The 20,408-nt window shown below is 45.7% G+C and overlaps 1 protein-coding gene across 5 annotated transcripts in view; it reads left to right on the top strand.

The window, feature by feature from the left end:
* Positions 1–2,184: 2,184 nt before the first annotated feature.
* Positions 2,185–20,408, top strand: part of Br140 (bromodomain-containing protein 140) — a 33,272-nt gene continuing 15,048 nt past the window's right edge. Inside the window, exons 1-8 of one of the 5 annotated variants that reach the window (XM_065431163.2) lie at positions 2,185–3,040; positions 4,559–5,632; positions 11,327–11,899; positions 13,462–13,650; positions 14,482–14,569; positions 15,664–15,747; positions 19,233–19,397; positions 20,090–20,299. In XM_065431163.2, the coding sequence (XP_065287235.2) occupies positions 2,741–3,040; positions 4,559–5,632; positions 11,327–11,899; positions 13,462–13,650; positions 14,482–14,569; positions 15,664–15,747; positions 19,233–19,397; positions 20,090–20,299 (2,683 nt within the window). In that variant the 5' untranslated portion in view covers positions 2,185–2,740. Of the gene's footprint in view, positions 3,041–4,558; positions 5,633–11,326; positions 11,900–13,461; positions 13,651–14,481; positions 14,570–15,663; positions 15,748–19,232; positions 19,467–20,089; positions 20,300–20,408 lie in introns of all 5 variants that reach the window. The other 4 variants (XM_065431161.2, XM_065431158.2, XM_065431160.2 and 1 more) reach the window with 4 other exon arrangements.

Genomic DNA, 20,408 nt, shown 5'->3' with positions numbered 1-20,408 from the left:
AATGCACCTTGTTGCAATTCTGCAGATGGATATCTTGAAACCTGTGTCTCAATATGCCTACCAAGTGGACGGACGAGGCTTAATGGCTAACTTGCTTTGATCTCACAGTTTCAACACGTACTCTTGAATTGGTTAGTAAATTTCAGATAATTAAAGGGATAAGTAATTATTGCTTAATTATTTATGTCCACCAGTGCAAGTAATGCCTTGCTGAAAAGTGCATGGTTTAGCAGTTGTGGCATATTGTTGATTTGTGTGAGGTTGCTAGCATACTTTGTGTATATGGCAGCTGCATTGCAATAGGATCACAGGACAAAAATGAGATCAGAAATATTTTATGGCATTATGAAAATTCCAAGGATACCCAGCTTGTGAAAATGACTGCAACCATCCACTATGGATGTAAAACTTCATTAATTACTACTAAATCTCTGATCACGTATCAGTGGCAGTGAACGACAGTGCTTATGCAAAATGTAAGGACGAAATTTATGTGTTTGGAACACTTCTTGCAACTTCAGACAGGTATCTGCTTGCTACTGTTTAAAGAGCAAAACAGTATAGAGTTAGTATATGTTACTTTGACTCATTCTTCGGCAGCAAATATGTGTTGAAATGGTTAGCAGCAACCAATTTGTTGTTTTACGTCTGTTGAGCCCCTGCAGCTTCATACTGGCGTAGTTGAGGTCAGCACTTTTCTCTACATCACCCTTGAAAGGGAACTGCGCAACCTGGAGTTCACTCACATTTCAAGTGTTCTTGCCCTTTGAGTGTAAATGCTAGCATAATTGAAAACTAAAAATCTTGTTTCTGAACTCCCATAAAATTTGCAATATTCAAGTTTCAACCTAAAACCAGTGACACAAAGTTACGCATTAAGCAGGATCTATGTGGTAAAATTAGTCATCTTAAACCTGCTTGAAGTATAAAATGCGCTTCCTATACTCTCCACCACACACTAACATTTTTTTGTGTCTATGTTAAGGTGCCGGTGGTCTGGCTTCACTTTTGGGACACTGTCTCCACTTTATAAATATAGGTTAAAACCTCCTTGGTTTTAAACTACTGCCCATGTTGCTAAAGAGGACAAGCACAGGAGCTCAGTAAAGCACATGTACAAACATGGCACTGCCTGCTCTCGTCAGCAACCATGTATATGTGCGAAAGGACTAAGTAGTAGGGTAGGCTATTTGGGACAGAACAGGAGTTGCCCAAGGCTTTTGCCCAAATGGCAGTGGTATGTACGCTCATGTATTTAGTGCTTGCTAGGGCTTATAAATTTCTATTAGGATGCTATTAGGTGCAGTGGATGTTGTACTTGTGAGCTGCACCCTATTTGTCACTTATGTAGAGAAAGTATATCGTTGATATGAATACAGAGCACAGTAGACTCACTTTAAGAAAAACTGTGCCGAGAGAAATTTGCAGATATGGCAAACAGTTTGACCTGCGTTTTGTTTTCCGTGGTTCCAGCGGGTTTCTGTTAGGCACGACTGGAAGTAAAGCAAACATTAGAATTGAAAGGGAATTTAATGTCTACGTTTTTATGATAATCATCACACATAGCTTTGGTGACTTTACACGGTAAAGGCCGAGGAACGTTACACCTCCCGAGTACATCTGGAGTGGAAAAGCTGTGGACCATATGCTCTCTACTGTTTGTATAGCCCCCTTCCAGCTGTATTGAATCATAAAACTTCACAACAGCATATATATAAACAGAGGAGCTATAAGTGCTCATGCATTTGAGACGAAGCTAGAAACTGTAGTCGCATATATCCACATGAGAGGGCTACCGAAAAACTTATACAGTGACAGCTTAGACAGCTTTAGACAAGACACACCAGTGCAAGCTCACTTTAAACGCGACTGATGATAACGAGCTGTTGCCTTGTTGTTTACACTGCGCACGATCATTGGAGTACTCTTTATCACTACGGCTCGCATTTGGTTGATTTTGTACACTGCGACCGAGCAAAGCATTGCGACGTCGTTCTAATGAAATTCAAAAAGGGCGCCAAAATATAGCGTCAGAAGCAAGGCGAGAGTTGTTCCGAAATTAAGCTATAACGTGATATACCACTGCTTTTACTCTTAGTTAAGGATTTCATACGTAACCGCGTTATTTGCAAAGAAAAATCCCGTCCCATGTGGTATGCCATGCCGATGGTCGGTTGTTCGTGTTTGACGGAAAATTACACAAATTTTGAGCTGTACTGTACTTTGTGTATGTTGTTCTGCTGTAAGCGGCTGTAAGCAACCGCAGCTATATCGCAGCTACATCACAAAACAACCAACATTCACATAATCTAGTAACGTTGGGTGAGAGCGACTCTTCCTTGTTGGGCCTGTAGGCATACGGCAACGCGGCAACCTTGAGTAGCCATGTCAGTCGATCAACAAGGGCCGACATACAGATAGTCTGTGCGTGTGCTTTCTCTCTCTTTTATTTTTTGCTTTTCTTGCCGGCGTCGACGCTGATTACAACTGGCCGGAAGAAAACGATTCGCGCAGCGTTGGTCGACGAAGCCCTGTCCGTGGAGTGGCGGCAGGAATGCGCCGCCGCGATCGACGTCCCAGCGCCGGGGCAGCGCGGTGGCGGCCTGCAGCAGCATCGCCTGCCGCCGCCACTACGACAGCTACATCGCTTTTGGCGGCCGCGTCTCCGACCGTGGCGTGAACAGTGCGGACGACTCATCGCGGGGACCGCCAGTGCTGCGGACTCCGGGAGGCGAGCGCCATGTTGGTGAATAACAGTAGTTTCGACGTGCGCGCTTTCTGCCAAAACCTACGCGCGACCAAGCCTCCGTACGAGTGTCCGCTGTCCAACTGCGGGCGAATCTACAAGACCTACTCGGGCATCCAGTTCCACCTGTACAACTTCGAGCACGACGGCAGTAGCAGTAGTGGTAGCGCACCGCCGAGCAGCAAGAAGAACAAGCGCGGACGCTGGCACCACCGGCAGAATCGGCGCTCTCCGACACCGCCGCCGGGGCTGATACCGGCCGCGCGCGAGGCGCTCACATACGCAGAGGCGCAGGTGAGCACATTCGCGCAGCTTCACGCCTATCCGAGACCAACCGCTGCGCATATGCAACGCGCCGTACGCGGCAGAACCGCGCACTCGACAGTTTGAGCTTGGGAACTGATGTGCAGCATGTAAATTGCGTGTCGCGGCGGTGTGCTCTCGGCTCAGCGGTGAGCTTTCTCAGCCTGCTTTAACTCTTTCCCATTTCCCCTTCCCACTATTTTGCCCTCTCTCGTCGCACCACGGCCGCCTGTACTAACTACCGCCGTTGCCAATGCCCCACCACATTCACTTGGACAGTGTGGACAGGGCGCAGACGTAAGGAACGATTGCGGCTAGTCTTGCAGTGTAAGATCCGCAACGGATCAAATGAGTATTAATTCGCTTATATGCAAATAGACTCGCATGCATATATAACATAAACAAGCAAACATATTTGAAAGTAGTTAAGTGTCTGGCAAAGCCAGCCCAGTGTCCCGGAGGAAGGCTGAGAGCATTGGAGAACTGCAGTAAATGGATTCATTAGAAACAATGAAACATCGTGCAAAACAGAAGACCCAGAGAGGTGGACAAGGGATGAGTGCACTCCCGTTCAGTGTGCACCTTTCTGTGTCCTGTGTTTTGAGCATTGTTTTATTACTGTTAATGGATTAAGAGTGCCTTGGTAAAGCTCACAGTAATTGCAGTGGCATTCCAAGGTGCAAGTGCGTTACACCCTGGAGGGTGTAGGTATCTATGGACGCATATTACATGATGTAGGCCATCACTGCCACCGTGTTAACCGAAACTGTGTTGGCCAAAACTGCAGGAATCAGTGTGGCCATCTAGCAGGTAACCTTAGTTATGTTTAACACTTATCTTGGGTTAAGCTGGTCCACATTGTTTCCATGACAGTGTGAATCCCATGTTTTGACAGACTATCAACTGTGGTTCAAAGCGGCATGACTCCAAACACTGCTGTTGTTTTTTCTTTTACTATGGTCTGTTTTTCTCATTACAAATCTTTTTCTAAAGCCATTCTGTTAGTACTTTTCTTTTTTACTTTATCACTGTATCGTTTCATTCATTTCGCTGGGTATAAGCATTAACCTTCCTGGAGAAGTATTCTTGGCCAATCACTTTCCCCATAAGCTGAACAGCTTAGTAATGTGCAGATTGCCTGTTACTCTAGTGAAATACATGCCAGACGCTACATTATGCAAAAGTATCCGCGGAAGTGCACAGTCCACAATATAGTCTCTGTTTAGTGTGTTATTTTAAAGCTATATTCTTCAGCCTTCATGGTCTCTTTTGGGGGGGATTTGAATTTCTGGCCCATTGCTGGACTGTTCTCTCTGTTTTTGTCTGCGTTGCTTCAGTAAGGACATTGTGTCTATACATTATTCATACATATATTGCTTGAACATTAGCATGTGCAGCAAGACAGTGGGATGAGGCCATGAGAGAAAGCGTATGTCGTGATTTGCTTTGTATTTGTCTGTTCCTTTATGGTGTATTTCCTTCCTATCTTTTGTTTCCATGCGCGGTCAGTCCTCTCCTGTAAGCTCGCCTAGTAACGCGGTGCTTTGCGGTGCCCTGCAGAAGATCGTGGAGGTGGACCTCGATGGCTGCCTGCACCGCATCAACATCTGTGAGCCACTCGACTTGGTGGCTGCAGAGCCTGAGGCGGGGGCTGCAAGTGAGCCAGAGCCCGCAGCCGGTGCAACAGGTAGTGGGAAGGCCAAACTGCCTGAGGCATCCTTCCGACTGGTGCCGGACTATGACCCCCCTGATGCACCCCCGAGGCCCGCTTCGTACTATCGCTTTATGGAGCGTTCTGTCGAGGAACTCGATGAGGCAGTGGAGTACGACATGGACGAGGAGGACTGTGCCTGGCTGCAGCTGATGAACAGCCGGCGGCGTGCTGAGGGCCTTGGTGAAGTGAGCTGTGACACCTTTGAGCTCCTCATGGACCGCCTCGAGAAGGAGTCCTACTTCCAGAGCCAGACAAGTGGCCGTGACCTTGGGCCGCCCATTGATGAGGATGCTGTGTGTGCCATCTGTAGTGATGGCGAGTGCCAAAACTCAAATGCCATCCTGTTCTGCGACATGTGCAACCTGGCAGTACACCAAGAGTGCTACGGTGTGCCCTACATACCCGAGGGCCAGTGGCTGTGCCGCCGGTGTCTGCAGTCACCATCACGCGCCGTGGACTGTGTGCTCTGCCCCAACAAAGGCGGTGCCTTCAAGCAGACAGATGACGGTCGCTGGGCGCATGTAGTGTGTGCTCTCTGGGTGCCCGAGGTGTGCTTTGCGAATACCGTTTTCCTTGAGCCCATTGACAGCTTGGGCAACATTCCGGCTGCTCGCTGGAAGCTCACCTGCTACATCTGCAAGCAGCGTGGCGTCGGTGCATGCATCCAGTGTCACCGTGCAAACTGCTACACTGCCTTTCACGTGACCTGTGCCCAGCAGGCAGGCCTCTACATGCGCCTCGAGGAAGCCACAGGCCTGCACGTGCGCAAGGCGGCTTACTGCGACGTGCACGCGCCCGCCGCGCCTGTGAGTAGCTCGCCGCCGCCGACCACCCCCCCGCACCGCCTGCCAGCAAGCCCCCACTGCCCGGTAACCCTTGCCCTCAGTCCTGCTTTTGCTGCATGCAGCGCTAACCCTGCTGGCACTACCCCCCCCCCCCCCCCCTCCCCCCATGCACTGATCCTCACTCTGCATTGGTGTGGCATGTCAAGTGGGCCTTTGGAAGTGGCCTCAAAATTGGAAAAGATTTCTGATGTTCTGCAGGCAGACCCATATGAGCGCAAAATGTCATTTTGGAGCTAGCTTGCACTTCTTAAATCATATGGCTTTAGGGGGCTTTGCAACACCTTTTTAGAAAATCGTGGTATTTGCCTGGTTTTCTTGGTTTCTGTCTCCAAACTGTTTCCACAATTTTTTTTTTTTATGTGCTTTGTATGATCATAGTTACTGGCAATCAAACATGCTGTAAGTTTTGCCTCATTTTTGTCATTTTCAGTGTTCTGAGAGTAGCGGCAGCACAAAAAAATGCTTCTTTACTATGGTATTGGTGCATTGGTGCTCAGTTCCCTTCCACCATTTCACTAGTGATGAGCCTTGTTCGTATTTTCTTTTTTCTAGCCTCACTGTAACTGTCGGCATGTTTTAGCTGATTTTACATGAAGTGCAGATTACTGCTGCAAGCATTTCTAGTTGCCAAACCAAATTAAGAACATTACCTGTGTTTTGCTCAACCCCAAGTAAGAACACTATGCATAAGTGCACATAAGATGTGCCAAGGGAATAGTGAGCTGCAACACCTCAGCCTATGTGCAGACAGCTCCACGGCGCACACGGGCACAGAAGGCACTGGGGCATGAAAACAACAGACAGAAGTGAAACCTCAGTGATGATAGCATTGCACTGCTAAGGAAGAAGTAGCGAAACTGATTCTTGCTGAAAAATAATGAAATTATTGTGCACATTAAGATGAACATTTACTACTCAAATTTAGCAAAGTTGTATTGAACAATAATATTGCTAAGGATGTTATTGCTTTTACCAGAGGCACTGTCTAATCAAAGAATTCTGGTGCCCTTTGAGTGTGTGTTGAATACTGTCATGATAGACCTATCCCTGTTTGCAAACAGCGTGACGTCACGATGAGTGCCCCTCCCATCTGCCGCACCTCTGAAGTGGGCGCTAGTTGGCAGAAAATGTTCATGCGACCTGTTCTCTCTGCATACGAGTGCTGCTAGTATATGAATTGCCGTGATTGTAATTCAGGCCTATCTATTTTTTTAAGTGACAGCATTTACAAACTGTGCTTAGGAAATATAATGATTCCCGTTTTACTGGCATAACAACGTAGCATTTTTGCTGAGTGTATGGTTCCCTTAAGTAAGCATGTAGTGATTTCATAAGAGTGTGCCTCTTCTGTAGATCTAACAACCACAAAAATTTACAACTCTTGGAAAGCGAACATTTTATCACAGATTATTCACGTTTTCATGGTGCCGGAATGATACTTCACTGAAATGACTGGTCTTCAGAAACTTGTAATACATTGTCGTGAAGGTACCCGTTTACGTCCCATTTACATCGTATCTTTAAACACTATGCAAGGTGAGCTTCGTCCACAACTATCAGCCATACCCATTATGGTGGCTTTGTGGAGCCGTACCAAGTGGCGGCGCCTAAATTCAGATGAGGGAGAAATGCAGAAACACTTGTTACCCTGCTTTAGGAGCACGTTAAGATACGCCAGGCGTTCAAAATTATTCTGGAGCCTTTCCTTACCGTGTCCCCCATAGGCCACTGTACAGCTTAGGAATGTTACAGCACCTTAATTTTGTATTTAATAGTCATGGTCATGTGAAGGAACAAAGCAAACGTGTACATAAGCACATAATCTGTTGCACGGCAACTTCGCTGTATCTGCTGCCTCCCTTTGATCAACCTTATGAGACCCAAATTTTTCTTGTTTATGTGCATCATCACAGCGTAAAGCCCTTGCTAGAAAGGTGAGTATAACAAATGAAAAAAAAAAAGAATGTTCAGTTTTACTTCAGACCTGCGAGATCTGCATTAAAACTCAATAATTTCACTGGTTTGCCTTTGGGGGCATCGTCTGTGGTGAAATGAATACACGCAGCTTCAGCAGTGGTCAAAACGTGCTAGGAGCTCATTTATAGTCATACCTTTCAGTTAATAGATTATGCTCAAACGAAGGTTTCTTCTTCCTCAAAACTGATCAACAAGGTTAAAATAAGTGATATTCAAAACTTAGGTGAGAAAGATTGAAGAAGCGGTAAAAAATGGACGCAGCCTGAAATCAGTGGGAAGGAAACTTGGCATAGGACAAACCAAGGTGTATGCACTGAAAGATAAGCAGAGCAATATCATCAGCAATCTCGAAGATATAGTAAAAGCAGCGGAAGAATTCTATACTGACCTGTACAGTACGCAGAGGAGTCGGGATACCTCAATTAGAAACTGTAAAGAACAGGATACAGAAACTCCTCCTATAACCAGCGATGAGATCAGAAGGGCCTTGCAAGACATGAAACAAGGAAGAGTGGCAGGAGAAGATGGAATAATAGTCTATTTAGTCAAAGATAAAATCAATGCTCGGAAAACTGGTGGCTCTTTATACGAAATGTCTATCGACTTCAAGGGTCCCAGAAAACTGGAAGAATGCAAACATAATACTAATCCTCAAAAAGAGGGACGTTAACTGAAAAATTATAGGCCCATTAGCTTACTCCCAGTATTATATAAAATATTTACTAAAATAATCTCCATTAGAATAAGGGTAACACTGGACTTTATTCAACCAAGGGAACAGGCAGGTTTCAGGAAGGGATACTCTACAATAGATCACATCCATGTCATTAATCAGGTTATCAAGAACTCCGCAGAGTACAATAAGCCTCTCTACATGGCTTTCATAGATTACGAAAAGGCATTTGATTCAGTAGAGATAACAGCAGTCATAGAGGCAATACGTAATCAAGGTGTACAGACCACTTACATAAATACCTTGGAAAATATCTACATAGGTTCCAGAGCTACCTTAATTCTACACAAGAAAAGCAGGAAGATACCTATAAAGAAAGGGGTCAGACAGGGAGACACAATCTCTCCAATGCTGTTCACTGCATGCTTGGAATAAGTATTCAAGCTATTAAACTGGGAAAGCTTAGGAGTAAGGATACACGTCGAATATCTCGGCAACCTTTGGTTCACCGATGACATTGTTCTATTCAGCAACAATGCAGATGAATTACAACAAATGATTGAGGACCTTAACAGAGATTGTGAGAGTGGGGCTGAAGATTAATATGCAGAATACAAAGATAATGATGAATAGCCAGGCAAGGGAACAAGAGTTCAAGATCGCCAGTCAGCCTCTAGAGTCGGTGAAGGAGTATGTTTACCAAGGTCAATTAATCACGAGGAACCCTGATCATGAGAAGGAAATTCATAGAAGAATAAAAATGGGTTGGATCGCATACGGTAGACATTGCCAGCTCCTGACTGGAAGCTCCTGACATTATCATTGAAAAGGAAGGTGTGCAATCAGTGCATTTTACCAGTGCTGACATATGGGGCAGAGACTTGGAGATTGACAAAGAAGCTTGAGAACAAGTTAAGGACTGCGCAAAGAGCAATGGAACGAAGATTGCTAGGCATAACGTTAAGAGGCTGAAAAAGAGCAGTTTGGATCAGAGAGCAAATGGGTATAGCCACTATCCTAATTGACATTAAGAGAAAAAAATGGAGCTAGGCAGGTCATGTAATGTGCCAGTTAGATCACTGTTGGACCATTAGGGTTACAGAATGGGTACCAAGAGAAGGGAAACACAGTCGAGGATCGCAGAAGACAAGGCGGAGCCATGAAATTAGGAAATTCGAAAGCGCTAGTTAGAATTGGTTGGCGCAGAACAGGGGTAATTAGAGATTGCAGGGAGAGGCCTTCGTCCTGCAGTAGACGTAAAACAGGCTGATGATGATGATGGTGGTGATGAGGAAGAAGATGGTTTCTTCCTTCTGTTTCTTTTCTACACACAGCACAGATGGCCCTGAGACACGTACGTTGACAAATCATCACATCTCATTTATTCCCACCTGTTTAAGAATTATGGGTCCTGAAGTTCTGTCAGCACCTGATCACTATGACAGGCCTTATTACATGCAACACGCATCCAGTCTCGGAAGCAAGATGTATTTCTATAGTCGTGTAGTACACCACACATACGCAAGCACATAATGTAGTTCATTTCCCTACACAAAGATGGGGCAATATTGTCGCTGTTTTTCGCCGCACACTTTACCACAACAAATGTGGCATACTTCCATGAAAAACTGATATTCTTCATTGCACAATCCATCAGAGACTACCACGTGGTTCATGTTTGCAAGTAAAAAAGGCTGAGGTCGCCAGATTTTCATCACGCAGTTTACCACCCACCAATGTTCTCTGACACACGATAGTGTTAATCTGGCTGGCAAGAGAATTGTGGAGGTTCACGTAAAAAAAATGGCCAGGCTTAGCTTGGTTAAGCCAAGAATGCGTTGCATATTGCGCGAGTTGGGGCCCAGCTTTTCCTCCGGCTGTTGTGACGTCACGTCACGTGGTTGCACTAAAGGTCAATGGTGGCTGCCCGGCCGCGCCCAAGGGCTGAACTAAGTGATTGCAATATGCAACGCATAAAAATAGAAGCAACTTAATAACAAACATAGCAAACTTAAAAGAGAATAGACCCACATATGAGACGCGCAGCAATGAACAATGGCTCATACCCTCAATGGTGGCTGCCCGGCCGTGCCCAAGGGCTGAACTGAGTGATTGCAATATGCAACGCATAAAAGAAAGAAAAACACGCATCCATTTGGTGCCCACCTACACCAAGCACTGCGTCTCTGCACCACACAGAAAGCCAGCAGCGGCTGTGTTTTGCCAACCAGGGTCACTGCATGTGCGTTCATGACGTCACACTGTGACGTCGCCGATGCTATGTGACGTCGCCGGCGCTATGTGATGTATCCTAGGAGGGGTCTATAGGTACAAAAGGTAAGGGTTTCAACAAGCTGCTGGGAAGGGCAACTGGTCTTTCAAGTGAAATTATAGGCTGCAAGTTAGACAGCACAAAGAGAAGACAGTAGATGCAAGACCAGCTCTCCCATTTGTCTTTTCAGTCTTAGCAAGCTGTCTAACTTGCAACATGTTGCTGCCAACTTACCCAAACAGAAGTACTCCTCAGCAAAATTATAGGCCCTCTGCTAAGTGTACAGGAATAATATTTAGCTGATTTGTTCATGATAGCATTGTCAAGTAACTGGGCAGGCTTATTTGTCATGTTCAAAGCAACTTTGCAGCACCCCTGAATGGAAGAAAAATGCGACCACCATCAGTTTAGCATAGAGCCTTCGTGGAATCAAGATGCACTGCTCAGAAAAGGAAAACATAATTTTGGTGTCCATATTTAATTCATGCTTTAGGGACGGTTTATGTATCATCAGTTTCGCATTTGAATTTCTCAAAAATATGACAGTGTATTTAATCATTGTTCCATTGAAGTGCCAAGCATTTGTTTGGAGCAACTCTCTAATACGGGCTTACATTAGAAGTCTTCGCTCCACTTATTTTAGAATGTATAGCGGCATAACATTTGCATTGAACCCACTTTTCCAATTTTGGGACCCATTTCAAAGAAATGAACCTGAACGGTCAACATGGCACTCCACTGTAATGCAGAGGCCTATTGCACCATGTAATTTCTTGCCTCCATGAATCCATTGCAGGGTTCTGAGAGTGGTGACAAGGCGGACGTGGTGCGCAAGGCCCAGGCCAAGGCACAGTCGCGGGAGAAGATGCGCAAGGCGCGTAAGATCCTGGCCGAAAAGCGATCAGCCGTGCCCGTGGTATCAATCCCGACACTGCCCAGCGATCGGCTGGCCAAGATAGCCACGCTCACGACACTGGCACGCAAGCAGGCATTCCTCGAACGCCTGCTGGGCTATTGGACCCTCAAGCGGCAGTCGCGCAATGGCGTGCCCCTGCTGCGGCGGTTGCAGATGGCACACCCTGGTGGTGGGCGGCGGGGAGGGGAGCTTCGCGACGCCGATGATGCCGGTGGTGGGCTGCGCGAGCAGCTCAAATTCTGGCAGCGGCTGCGACAGGATCTGGAGCGTGCGCGCCTCCTCGTCGAGCTGATGCGCAAGCGCGAGAAGCTCAAGCGCGAGCAGCTGCGCCTCCATCAGCTGGCCACCGAGTTGCTGCTGTGCCCGCGCGACGTGCTGCTGCGGCGCCTGCTCGCCCAGCTGCGTGAGCTTGATCCCACGGACATCTTTGCGCAGCCAGTCAACCTTAGTGAGGTAAGCAGCAAGACAGCAGATGTCCAGACAACATTGTATGATGTTATGGCTAAGTACTGGGCAACAAGGGAGTGGATATAAGAAGTGGAGGTGCTTAAAGGGCCCCTCACCAGGTTTAGCCATTGCAAACAAGCAAGCCTAGTGCATAGGTCACACTGTAATGATTGTGTCTGCAAAAGATTGCTACCTATGTGCAACACAAGTCCCGAAAGGAAGAATGTGCAAAACTGCCAACAGAAAGGCCATGCAGCAAGAAAGTAAGTGAGAGAGACAGATAAAAAGGCTGGGCTTGCAAGATAGGCATGAAGTGGACTTTCAACTTCAATAAGGGAGAAAATGGGAGGAACGGCATTTTTGGGGGCCGAGCAAGGCAATGAGAAAGAACATTTGGTGCAGGGAAAATGCCTTCCCTTTTGAAAAATCCTTGCAGTGGAAGGCTCCCTGGACAGCACATCACAGTTTCGAGTGTAAAAAAAGTATTTCGTATGGGGCCTGGTGAGCAGCTCTTTCAAGGGGCAAGCATAAAGTCAGGTTAGAGTGACAGATAAGTGATCCAAGAAGTGACCTAAGCACCACAGCTGAGAACAACAGAACTTTTGGGAATGAGAAGACAACGTAAATATATGACAGGATGTGAGCTGTCTCTGTGGAATTATGGTACCAGCTAATATAATGTATGAGGCCTCTTTTAGAATTGGTAAATTGTAGTCAAATACTAATGTCAACAAATAGTTCAGTTACAGCCCTCCACTTACTGTGAGGTTATGCACCCCTGCCCTCATGCCTATTTATTTATTTATTTATTTATTTATTTATTTATTTATTTATTTATTTTTGTGATGTGGAGGTGCACTCGGCACAGATGGGGAAGAAGGCTCTGTCCATATATCCATTAGACTCAAAAGATTTGTTGCATTTAGTGAGAGTTTCAAAATTGAAGTGGTAGTATTAATGCAAGAAGGAACATACTGTTTTATTCAACTCAGTAAGAGGGTGTTATCTAACACCGCTCTCGTACAGACATAAAACAGCAGGGCTTTTAGGGTGCCTTTGGCAGAGGCAAAGTGCTACTAAGAAGGAAAGAAAAAAGTGGTACTACATTCAGCTGGTTGTTCTTGAGCACTCTCGCAACACGCTTTACATTTTGCTGATTGAAATTAAGTGCTCAGAATACTTTCATCTAGTTCATTCAGAGCTCTGTGCTCTTGCTGGAAGCATTCAGGGATACCTCCATCATTGTGCTGAGAGTGTGACAAAAGATCTGCAAGCCCCATTGATGTCGCTCCTGAAACTTCTGTTGTTGGCATGGCGCCTGCTGCAGCTTTTTTGGTGGGGGTTTTGGGCTTGCACGCCGTGTATGTTTGTGTACATTGTGAGCACTGTTGAAATAGTTCTGTGTCTGGCCTGGGATTGCTCTTGAAGTGTTGGACATTTGGTTTGGGCAGGCTGAAATGGCCTCTTCATTGTGGCAATCTTAGCTGTAGTCTGGTACGAGTAAACGCATGCAGGCTCTCAACTGTCTTCAGTGTAAAAAGGAGGGATTTGTTCTTGGATTTTCACAGGTCCCTGACTACCTAAACTACATTAAAAAACCCATGGACTTCTGGACAATGGAGCAGAAGTTGAAGCAACATGAGTACTCCAACTTGGAAGAATTTGAAGCTGACTTCCACCTAATCGTTGACAACTGTACGACGTACAACTCGCGTGACACGCTCTACTACAAAGCAGCTGTCAAAATGCGCGAGCAGGTGAGCATATAAGCTGGCAAGCAGCTTTCAGCTCTTATACTGCATCGTTCTTTCTGGCTGCAGCTGATTTTAGAGCTAATATCCACATTATTTTCACAGCTGATGTAGTTGAGATCTCTAAGAAAGATGTTTGTCCTGCATTGGACTTAATTTTATTGACAATAATGGTGATGGTGATGATCTTGCATAAATTGCTTTGCTTTTTGCCGGTGACTGATTTTTTCCATTATTGAGAGCGCAAGATGCGCCTACTGTCCGAGATTTCTTGAATGTTGTTGCGTATTCTATAGCAAGAGTCTTGTATAATCAGATAGTGCATATTATGTGAGTAGTGTTGCACATTCTCGAATGTAAGCACAAGCAATTACTGTGGAATGTATAGTTGTACACATAGTGAGCAGTATTGCCTTATGAAGTTTAGATTTGAAGACAACTGTATTTGCCACTGTTATAGTGATTTGAATGTCACTTATCTTTCTGTGTACAAGTTCGGCCAATAAAGAGTTTGGTCTTAACTTTCGGCAGTGTTTGCTTCTTCGCCTCTTCCAAAACATGTTAATGTACAGATGCATAGATATAGTTGTCCTAACCGCTTGAAATTTCTTTTAACTTACATCAAACCTTGTATCATCATGTGGCTCACCATCAGTCAAGGCAATGATTTTTTTTTTTTTTTAGCCTTTGATAAAATCTGTAGGGGCAGAAATGTACACATTGCACAGCCTAAAGTACAAATGTTATTGCTCCTTTGTTGATATGTACTGGTTTTTATGCCACAGTGTGTGCATGTGTCATTCATGGCAATGTGACTTGTGTTGTGTCTGCTTGCAGGGAAATTCCGTGATCAGTCATGCTAGAGCTGCGGCAGACCGCTGTGGTTACGACACAATAACTGGCATGCACCTTCCCGAAAACACATGTAAGTGATTTGTGCTTCTCTCACCACTGCCACGGTAGTGAGCTTTCTGAACGGGCTACAGAACGGAAAGCGGACTGGGATGCGTTTTCAGCGACCAGAACCACGTGGTTTGTGCTTAGGTAGCAAGATCTATAGAAAACGAAGCAGAGATTGCAATACCTTAAGTGAGGACAGAGATAAACACAAGTCAGGCTGGAAGGGGCCACAATAAACTGGTCGAGTTTCAACCCACCGTCACTGCTGCTAATGATGCTGTAGTTTGTATGTTCAAAAGCTGGAACGATTACTAGCTTAACTGTTTTAATGGAAAACTTCTCAGCATCGTCATTTCACTTGAGGGTGATGAAAAGAAAAAAAAAAAAAGAACCACCTTCCAGATTTGTGCGCATGTCAGTGCTTACCGATTAATACATAACAGGTAGGTGTGTTCCCTCCGTTTGTGTGCATTCTTCTGAAATTATGTGAAACCTTGCACAATAGCACGTGCTATAATCACATAATTAGTATACTGTGCATCTTTGTCAAAATTTTCTGTGTTGGCTTGCAGACACTTTAAATCGTATGAAAATGTGGTAGAAATTTTGCTGGAAACATGTGCCTGTAACCTAATGCCCTCCCATCCTGGCCCTATCGACTTCTGCAAGCAGCGCACTGGACCAATCCTAAAGGTGGTGTACTTGGTGATACGTATTGTTTACACATGTACATGCAGAGAATCCAAAAACTGTGTAATGAACTTGCAACTGTGTAATGAACTTAACAGCTATTTCCTTTTATGAACATTGTGTCTTCCGAGTCTTGCTACTGTGGGTGTGCAGTTGAGCACCAGCTGAACCTACATGAAAGACATGCAACATTCCTGGCATGTATGCCACGGTTTCATACACGTAATTATAAGAGCATGTCTGCAAGAACCACAGCCATTATCACACCGGCAGAAAACACATGCTTGCAAATGATTGTGTGTGGTGGCGCGGGTCCGTCAAACACGAAGTGCTGAGAGCACTTGGCATCTTTAAGCATAACATTTGTGAAGCATCATGTGTTCTTTTGGCATTAACGCTGTGTTATATGGGGGCCGCCTTCTGCTGCAGTGACAGCTCCTGCAGTACCTGTCAAAGGCCGTCGTGGAAGGCCACCTAAGCGCCCCGCGACCAGCCAGCCACCCCCAACAACAGGTGAGTAGGCCCAAGTTCAGGGTTCTCTCAGCTTTGGAAAAACTGTATGCACATGTGTGGCTCACCATGGACTGCCACCATTGAATTGCTGTCATTGCACATTGAAAAGTGTCTGTTAAATTTTGTGTAAGCTTTCAATTAGAGGTGTGCTAATACCAAATAGTAGCTATTTAATTGAATATCGAATTGAATGTTGAATCGTATAAAAAAATAATCACAAATATCAAAAAAAGTTTTCACAAAATATGTTGCTTATAAATTTCGTGCAAAAAAATGTGGTGCTGCACAAGCTTGGCAGTCTCCTAGCCATGCATAACAAGAATGTTGCGAGCTATCATTAAATTAGGGACATATAGAAATCAAGATATGCTGTATGGTCTACTCTTATTAAAGGGAACACCAAATTAGTGTGCCAGCACTGATGACTGCTCAGTTCTAGCATATGAAGGTCTGTATATAATGGCAGTTGGGTTATCGTAAGGTTAATCTGCGTGACAGACGAAAGGACCCCGTGTCACCTGACGCGATCACCGCTCTGCACGTAGCTGGCGCCGACAGTAAAGAGCAGGCACTGTCCACGCCATTTCATTGTTAAGTTCGGCGTGATTTTCCACCTGTCAAAGAATCTGAAATTTGGAAAGTCAATTTGGAGGGTCACACTCACAGTTTGAAGGGCTACCCCCTGCCCCCCTGAATTGTAGATATTCGATTCAGTGATATTCAAGTATTCGCACACCACTACATTTAATACAATAAGTGCTGGCTTCTTTTAGGTGCATTAAATAATGTTCGAAACATCATGCTTCAGTCTTTCTTCAATTCTAATTTTCATAATTTTTTATTTAAATCTTGAAAACCTGATTAACAAACTTGTTACCTGCAGCCTTCAGAATATTTTTTATTTATTTTAATGCAACAGATATTTAATATGGTTCAGCAATTGCCCATTCAAAGCACAACTGCTCCTGCTTGGCAACAGCTGGACCAGTTTATTTGAAAACACTGTGTTTGAACAGAGAAGCTAAGCACTGAAACTTCCTCTTAATTGTAGGGATCCCTCTTGATTGCTTTACTGGAACATTGTTCCCTGTCAATAGAAAGGGTTAGCTCATTCATACACGGTTATCACTTACGGAATACTCAAATTCCAGACACTCAGACAGCAGCAGCAGCAGTGCTAGTAATTAGATTTTATCATCTGTCCAAACATGACACATTTAAAACATTTTCGACTTGTTTCATTGCTCCTGTACATTTATATTGTTGCCAACACTTTTAGGACAGTGACCAAGTAAAACATAGCCAGTCATCGCAAAGCTAGTTCAGCGTGCTTTTTGTTGAATGTAGAGTGACAAAATGTCCCTGTCAGCGCTACCGCTCACGTCTACACCTCCAGTACTGTGTAAGTGATTATACGAACAGGCTAAAAACCCGCCATGGTTGCTTAGTGCCTGTGGTCTTGGGCTGCTAAGCAGGACATTGCGGGATCGAATCCCGGCCACGGTGGCCACTTTTCAATGGGGGCAAAATGCGAGAACGCCTGTGTACTTATATTTACGTGCACGTTAAAGAACCTCAGGTGGTCCAAATTTCCGGAGTCCCCCACTACGGTGTGCCTCATAATCAGATCATGGTTTGTGGGGATGCGCGACCCTCGCGCCTCCCCTGATGTTTTTCCGCATAGCGCGTCGCCTGTGGTCCCGCTTCGCCGCGTGGCCTGCGTGACGTCAGCGCGGTCGATGTGGTTGAAGCGCAGTCCGAGAGATGGCGCGAGCGTCGCGCCGCTGCGCGGTTACTTGGGTTCGGGAAAGACAAGGCGCTCTCTCTTGGGTGGGAGACAGCGAGCAGCACGGGACGTGCCGCGCGTGCAGCAACCCTCTTCCCCGGCGGGTCGCCGAACAGCGCGGACATTCCGCGCGCGTGGCGACCGATGCATCTGCGAGACCGCCTCGCATGGCCGCCTTCGAACGCGCCACGATTCGCGTGACTATACACGCGAACGACCAGGCATTGGGATCCAGCATGGAGCAAACATATTCGCTCGCGAGGACGCGGTGAGTCGGACTTCTAGATTTGTCGCGCGCCCATCGGCATGTTTTGTGGATAGCAACTCGGCTAGCAGGCATTGATGTATGAAAGGTGCAATAAATGCCCTTGTGATTGTTTGCACTACTGTGTTGTCGTTCCTTTGTCCCAAGAGTACGGTGGGAGATATCCCACATCAGACCCCACAGGTTTTGGCACGTAAAATCCCATAATTCTTTAACAGTGAACATGCTCACGGATTAATGGACACGAATTAAGCACTCATGTGGCAAATATTGAAGCTGCCTGGCTGCCACACAAACTGACAGGAAGGACAGATAAGGAACTTCATTTAAAATTCTGTCAGGGCAAGCTGGTGCAGACTTGATTTGACAAATGTAACCGCACTAACATATGCAACCACAAAGGAACAAGGACAAGACACAAGTGCTTGTGTCTCGTCTTTCTTCCTTTGTGGTTGCATGTGTTAGCACTGTTACATTTGCCAAATCAAGATAAGGAAAGCAGACACTTGAAGGAAACATTGCAAAACTTGTCTTTTGAGGTTTATATCACTACCAGTGCTGCCCTCTTTGTCATGTTAAGCACTAATATGTAAATGGTGTCTCGTGCTTTTTGATGTGTTTGTTGTTTCCTATACACTGATACAATGGATACATTCCAACTCACCCAGTTTGCTGTTCAGTCAAGGTCAGCAGGTCATGTGATTGTGTAGTCCGTCCGTGGTCATAACTGGTAATTCAGCCTGTATGAGATCATAAAGAGCACCTTTCAGATGTTATGACATATCTGTCCTTCGCTGGACGCATGGTATCATTGCAGAATAAGAATACTAAGGCAATGGAGAAGAAACCCAACAAAATTTTATTTTGCACAATGTGGGTTCCATTCAAATGTGACCAGCTTTATTTGCGAGACAGATGTCACATTCTCCCTGCTGTCTTTTGCTTTTGAACGTGTTTCTCTTCTTACTGTGACCGCAGTCAAAATTTCAAAACAGGGGTTAATCTGTCCATCTATCTATTTCATTACATAGTGACATTTGCTGTTGTGCCATGATCCATGCACAAATTATTTAGTAGTGTAGGTTATGGTTGGTCACATCATCACTATGCTGCTGTAGTTATCGTCTTAGTGCCATCTTATCATGCCATCATTGTTATGACAGCATAGTCACGTCACTGTAGCTGCCATGTTTTCTTCATTGTATAGATTTGGGTAACTCACACAATATTGCAGGAGTTTTCCTGAAAGTTGGTGTTCAGTGGGAGATGCAGTAGTAATTGCTGTCACGATAATTGAGTTTGGAGCTGGCAGAGTCCCTTAGTCTTACGATTTTTATTATTTACATTACAACTGGACTGCCCACTTGTTAACTGCTGCACTATCATGCACCTGTGTGTGCACTTATCTGACAAGAGGTTTTGCTTGAACTGAAGGTAATGCAGATGCAGCGACCTTGGGTTCCCAGTCGGCAGTGCTGCAAACCACATCATCCACTAGTGCCAAAGAAGGCTTCCGCCGAGGGGCCAGCAGCCATCGTCGCGGTGGTCGTCGCCCACTCGGATCCGGGCTGGCGCGTCGGGGCAGGCCCCCTAGCCACGGTACGCAGATGTTCAGAGCACTGGCATGCTCGCCTGGAATGCACCTAGGGGGACACTTTTCTGCAGAAGGCAAGTGCTGTGTGTGTGTGTGTGTGTGTGTACAGCATCTCTTCTGTATCAAAACTGACCGTGCTTACAAAGTAAGAAGCACCCGGGAAGGGATGTACAGTAGACTCCCTCGAAGACAGACATGAAGTGATCTTCAGTATCTGTTTGCCTCGCCAGAAGTTCTCAACGGAGAATCCACCTCAGTAGAGAGGATCTGAAAGCTGCGTGCTGTAGTTTTTGGACCTTAGTAAGTGGAACATGGTTTGCACAAACAGAACAGGAAGATCAGAAAGAGTGGTGCTCAGTAATTGCTGCTAAATAAAACCCATCAGCTTAGTTGGCATGCATACAGAATTGGAATACTTTAGAAGGCTCTTGCTCATGAGTTTCTGCAAGGCCGCCACTTAAAATCCCAGCACCACAAAGCACCAGACACTTGAGTGAGAAGGCTCTTGTCACTCACTGCTCACCAGGAGCTGTTCCTTTTCTAATTGTCTCTACGCAATTGCAGCTTACCAATACTAGAGGTAGGCAGGTAAACATGCAGGGCAAATGCACACTTTAGTTTTTGTTCCCCTTGATGCGATGTAAGGGCAGTCCCAAATTGCAGTGGTCGGGTGAAATGAGTGTCTCTTTTCTTGCAGCCGTCCCATCTGCAGTCCCCTCTGGCGTGAATCGGCGAACAAGTGTTCTGTTTCGCAAAAAACGCTGCGCGGTGGGGAGGGGACCAGCTGGTCGCGGAGGGCGCCTTGGTCGGACCCCGTCTTCAACCGCTGCTGACAACCCAATGCCTGACCAGGGCACTCCTCCCACCACCAGTGCCGCTGCTGTCCTTACACCGAACCAGGGCCCAGGTGAGCCCAATGATTTTTTTGTGAGGGTGTCATGAATTTGTTGCACTTCTTTCCACGTTGTTCTGCCTTTCTTTGCTGCACTGAAAAGGAAAACCAGCTGCAACACCTT

Source organism: Dermacentor albipictus, chromosome 6, assembly GCF_038994185.2.
Source record: "Dermacentor albipictus isolate Rhodes 1998 colony chromosome 6, USDA_Dalb.pri_finalv2, whole genome shotgun sequence".
In the NCBI taxonomy this organism is placed as follows: domain Eukaryota; kingdom Metazoa; phylum Arthropoda; class Arachnida; order Ixodida; family Ixodidae; genus Dermacentor; species Dermacentor albipictus.
The sequence above is the reverse complement of the archived record's forward strand: the minus strand, read 5'-3'. Positions and strand labels throughout refer to the sequence as shown.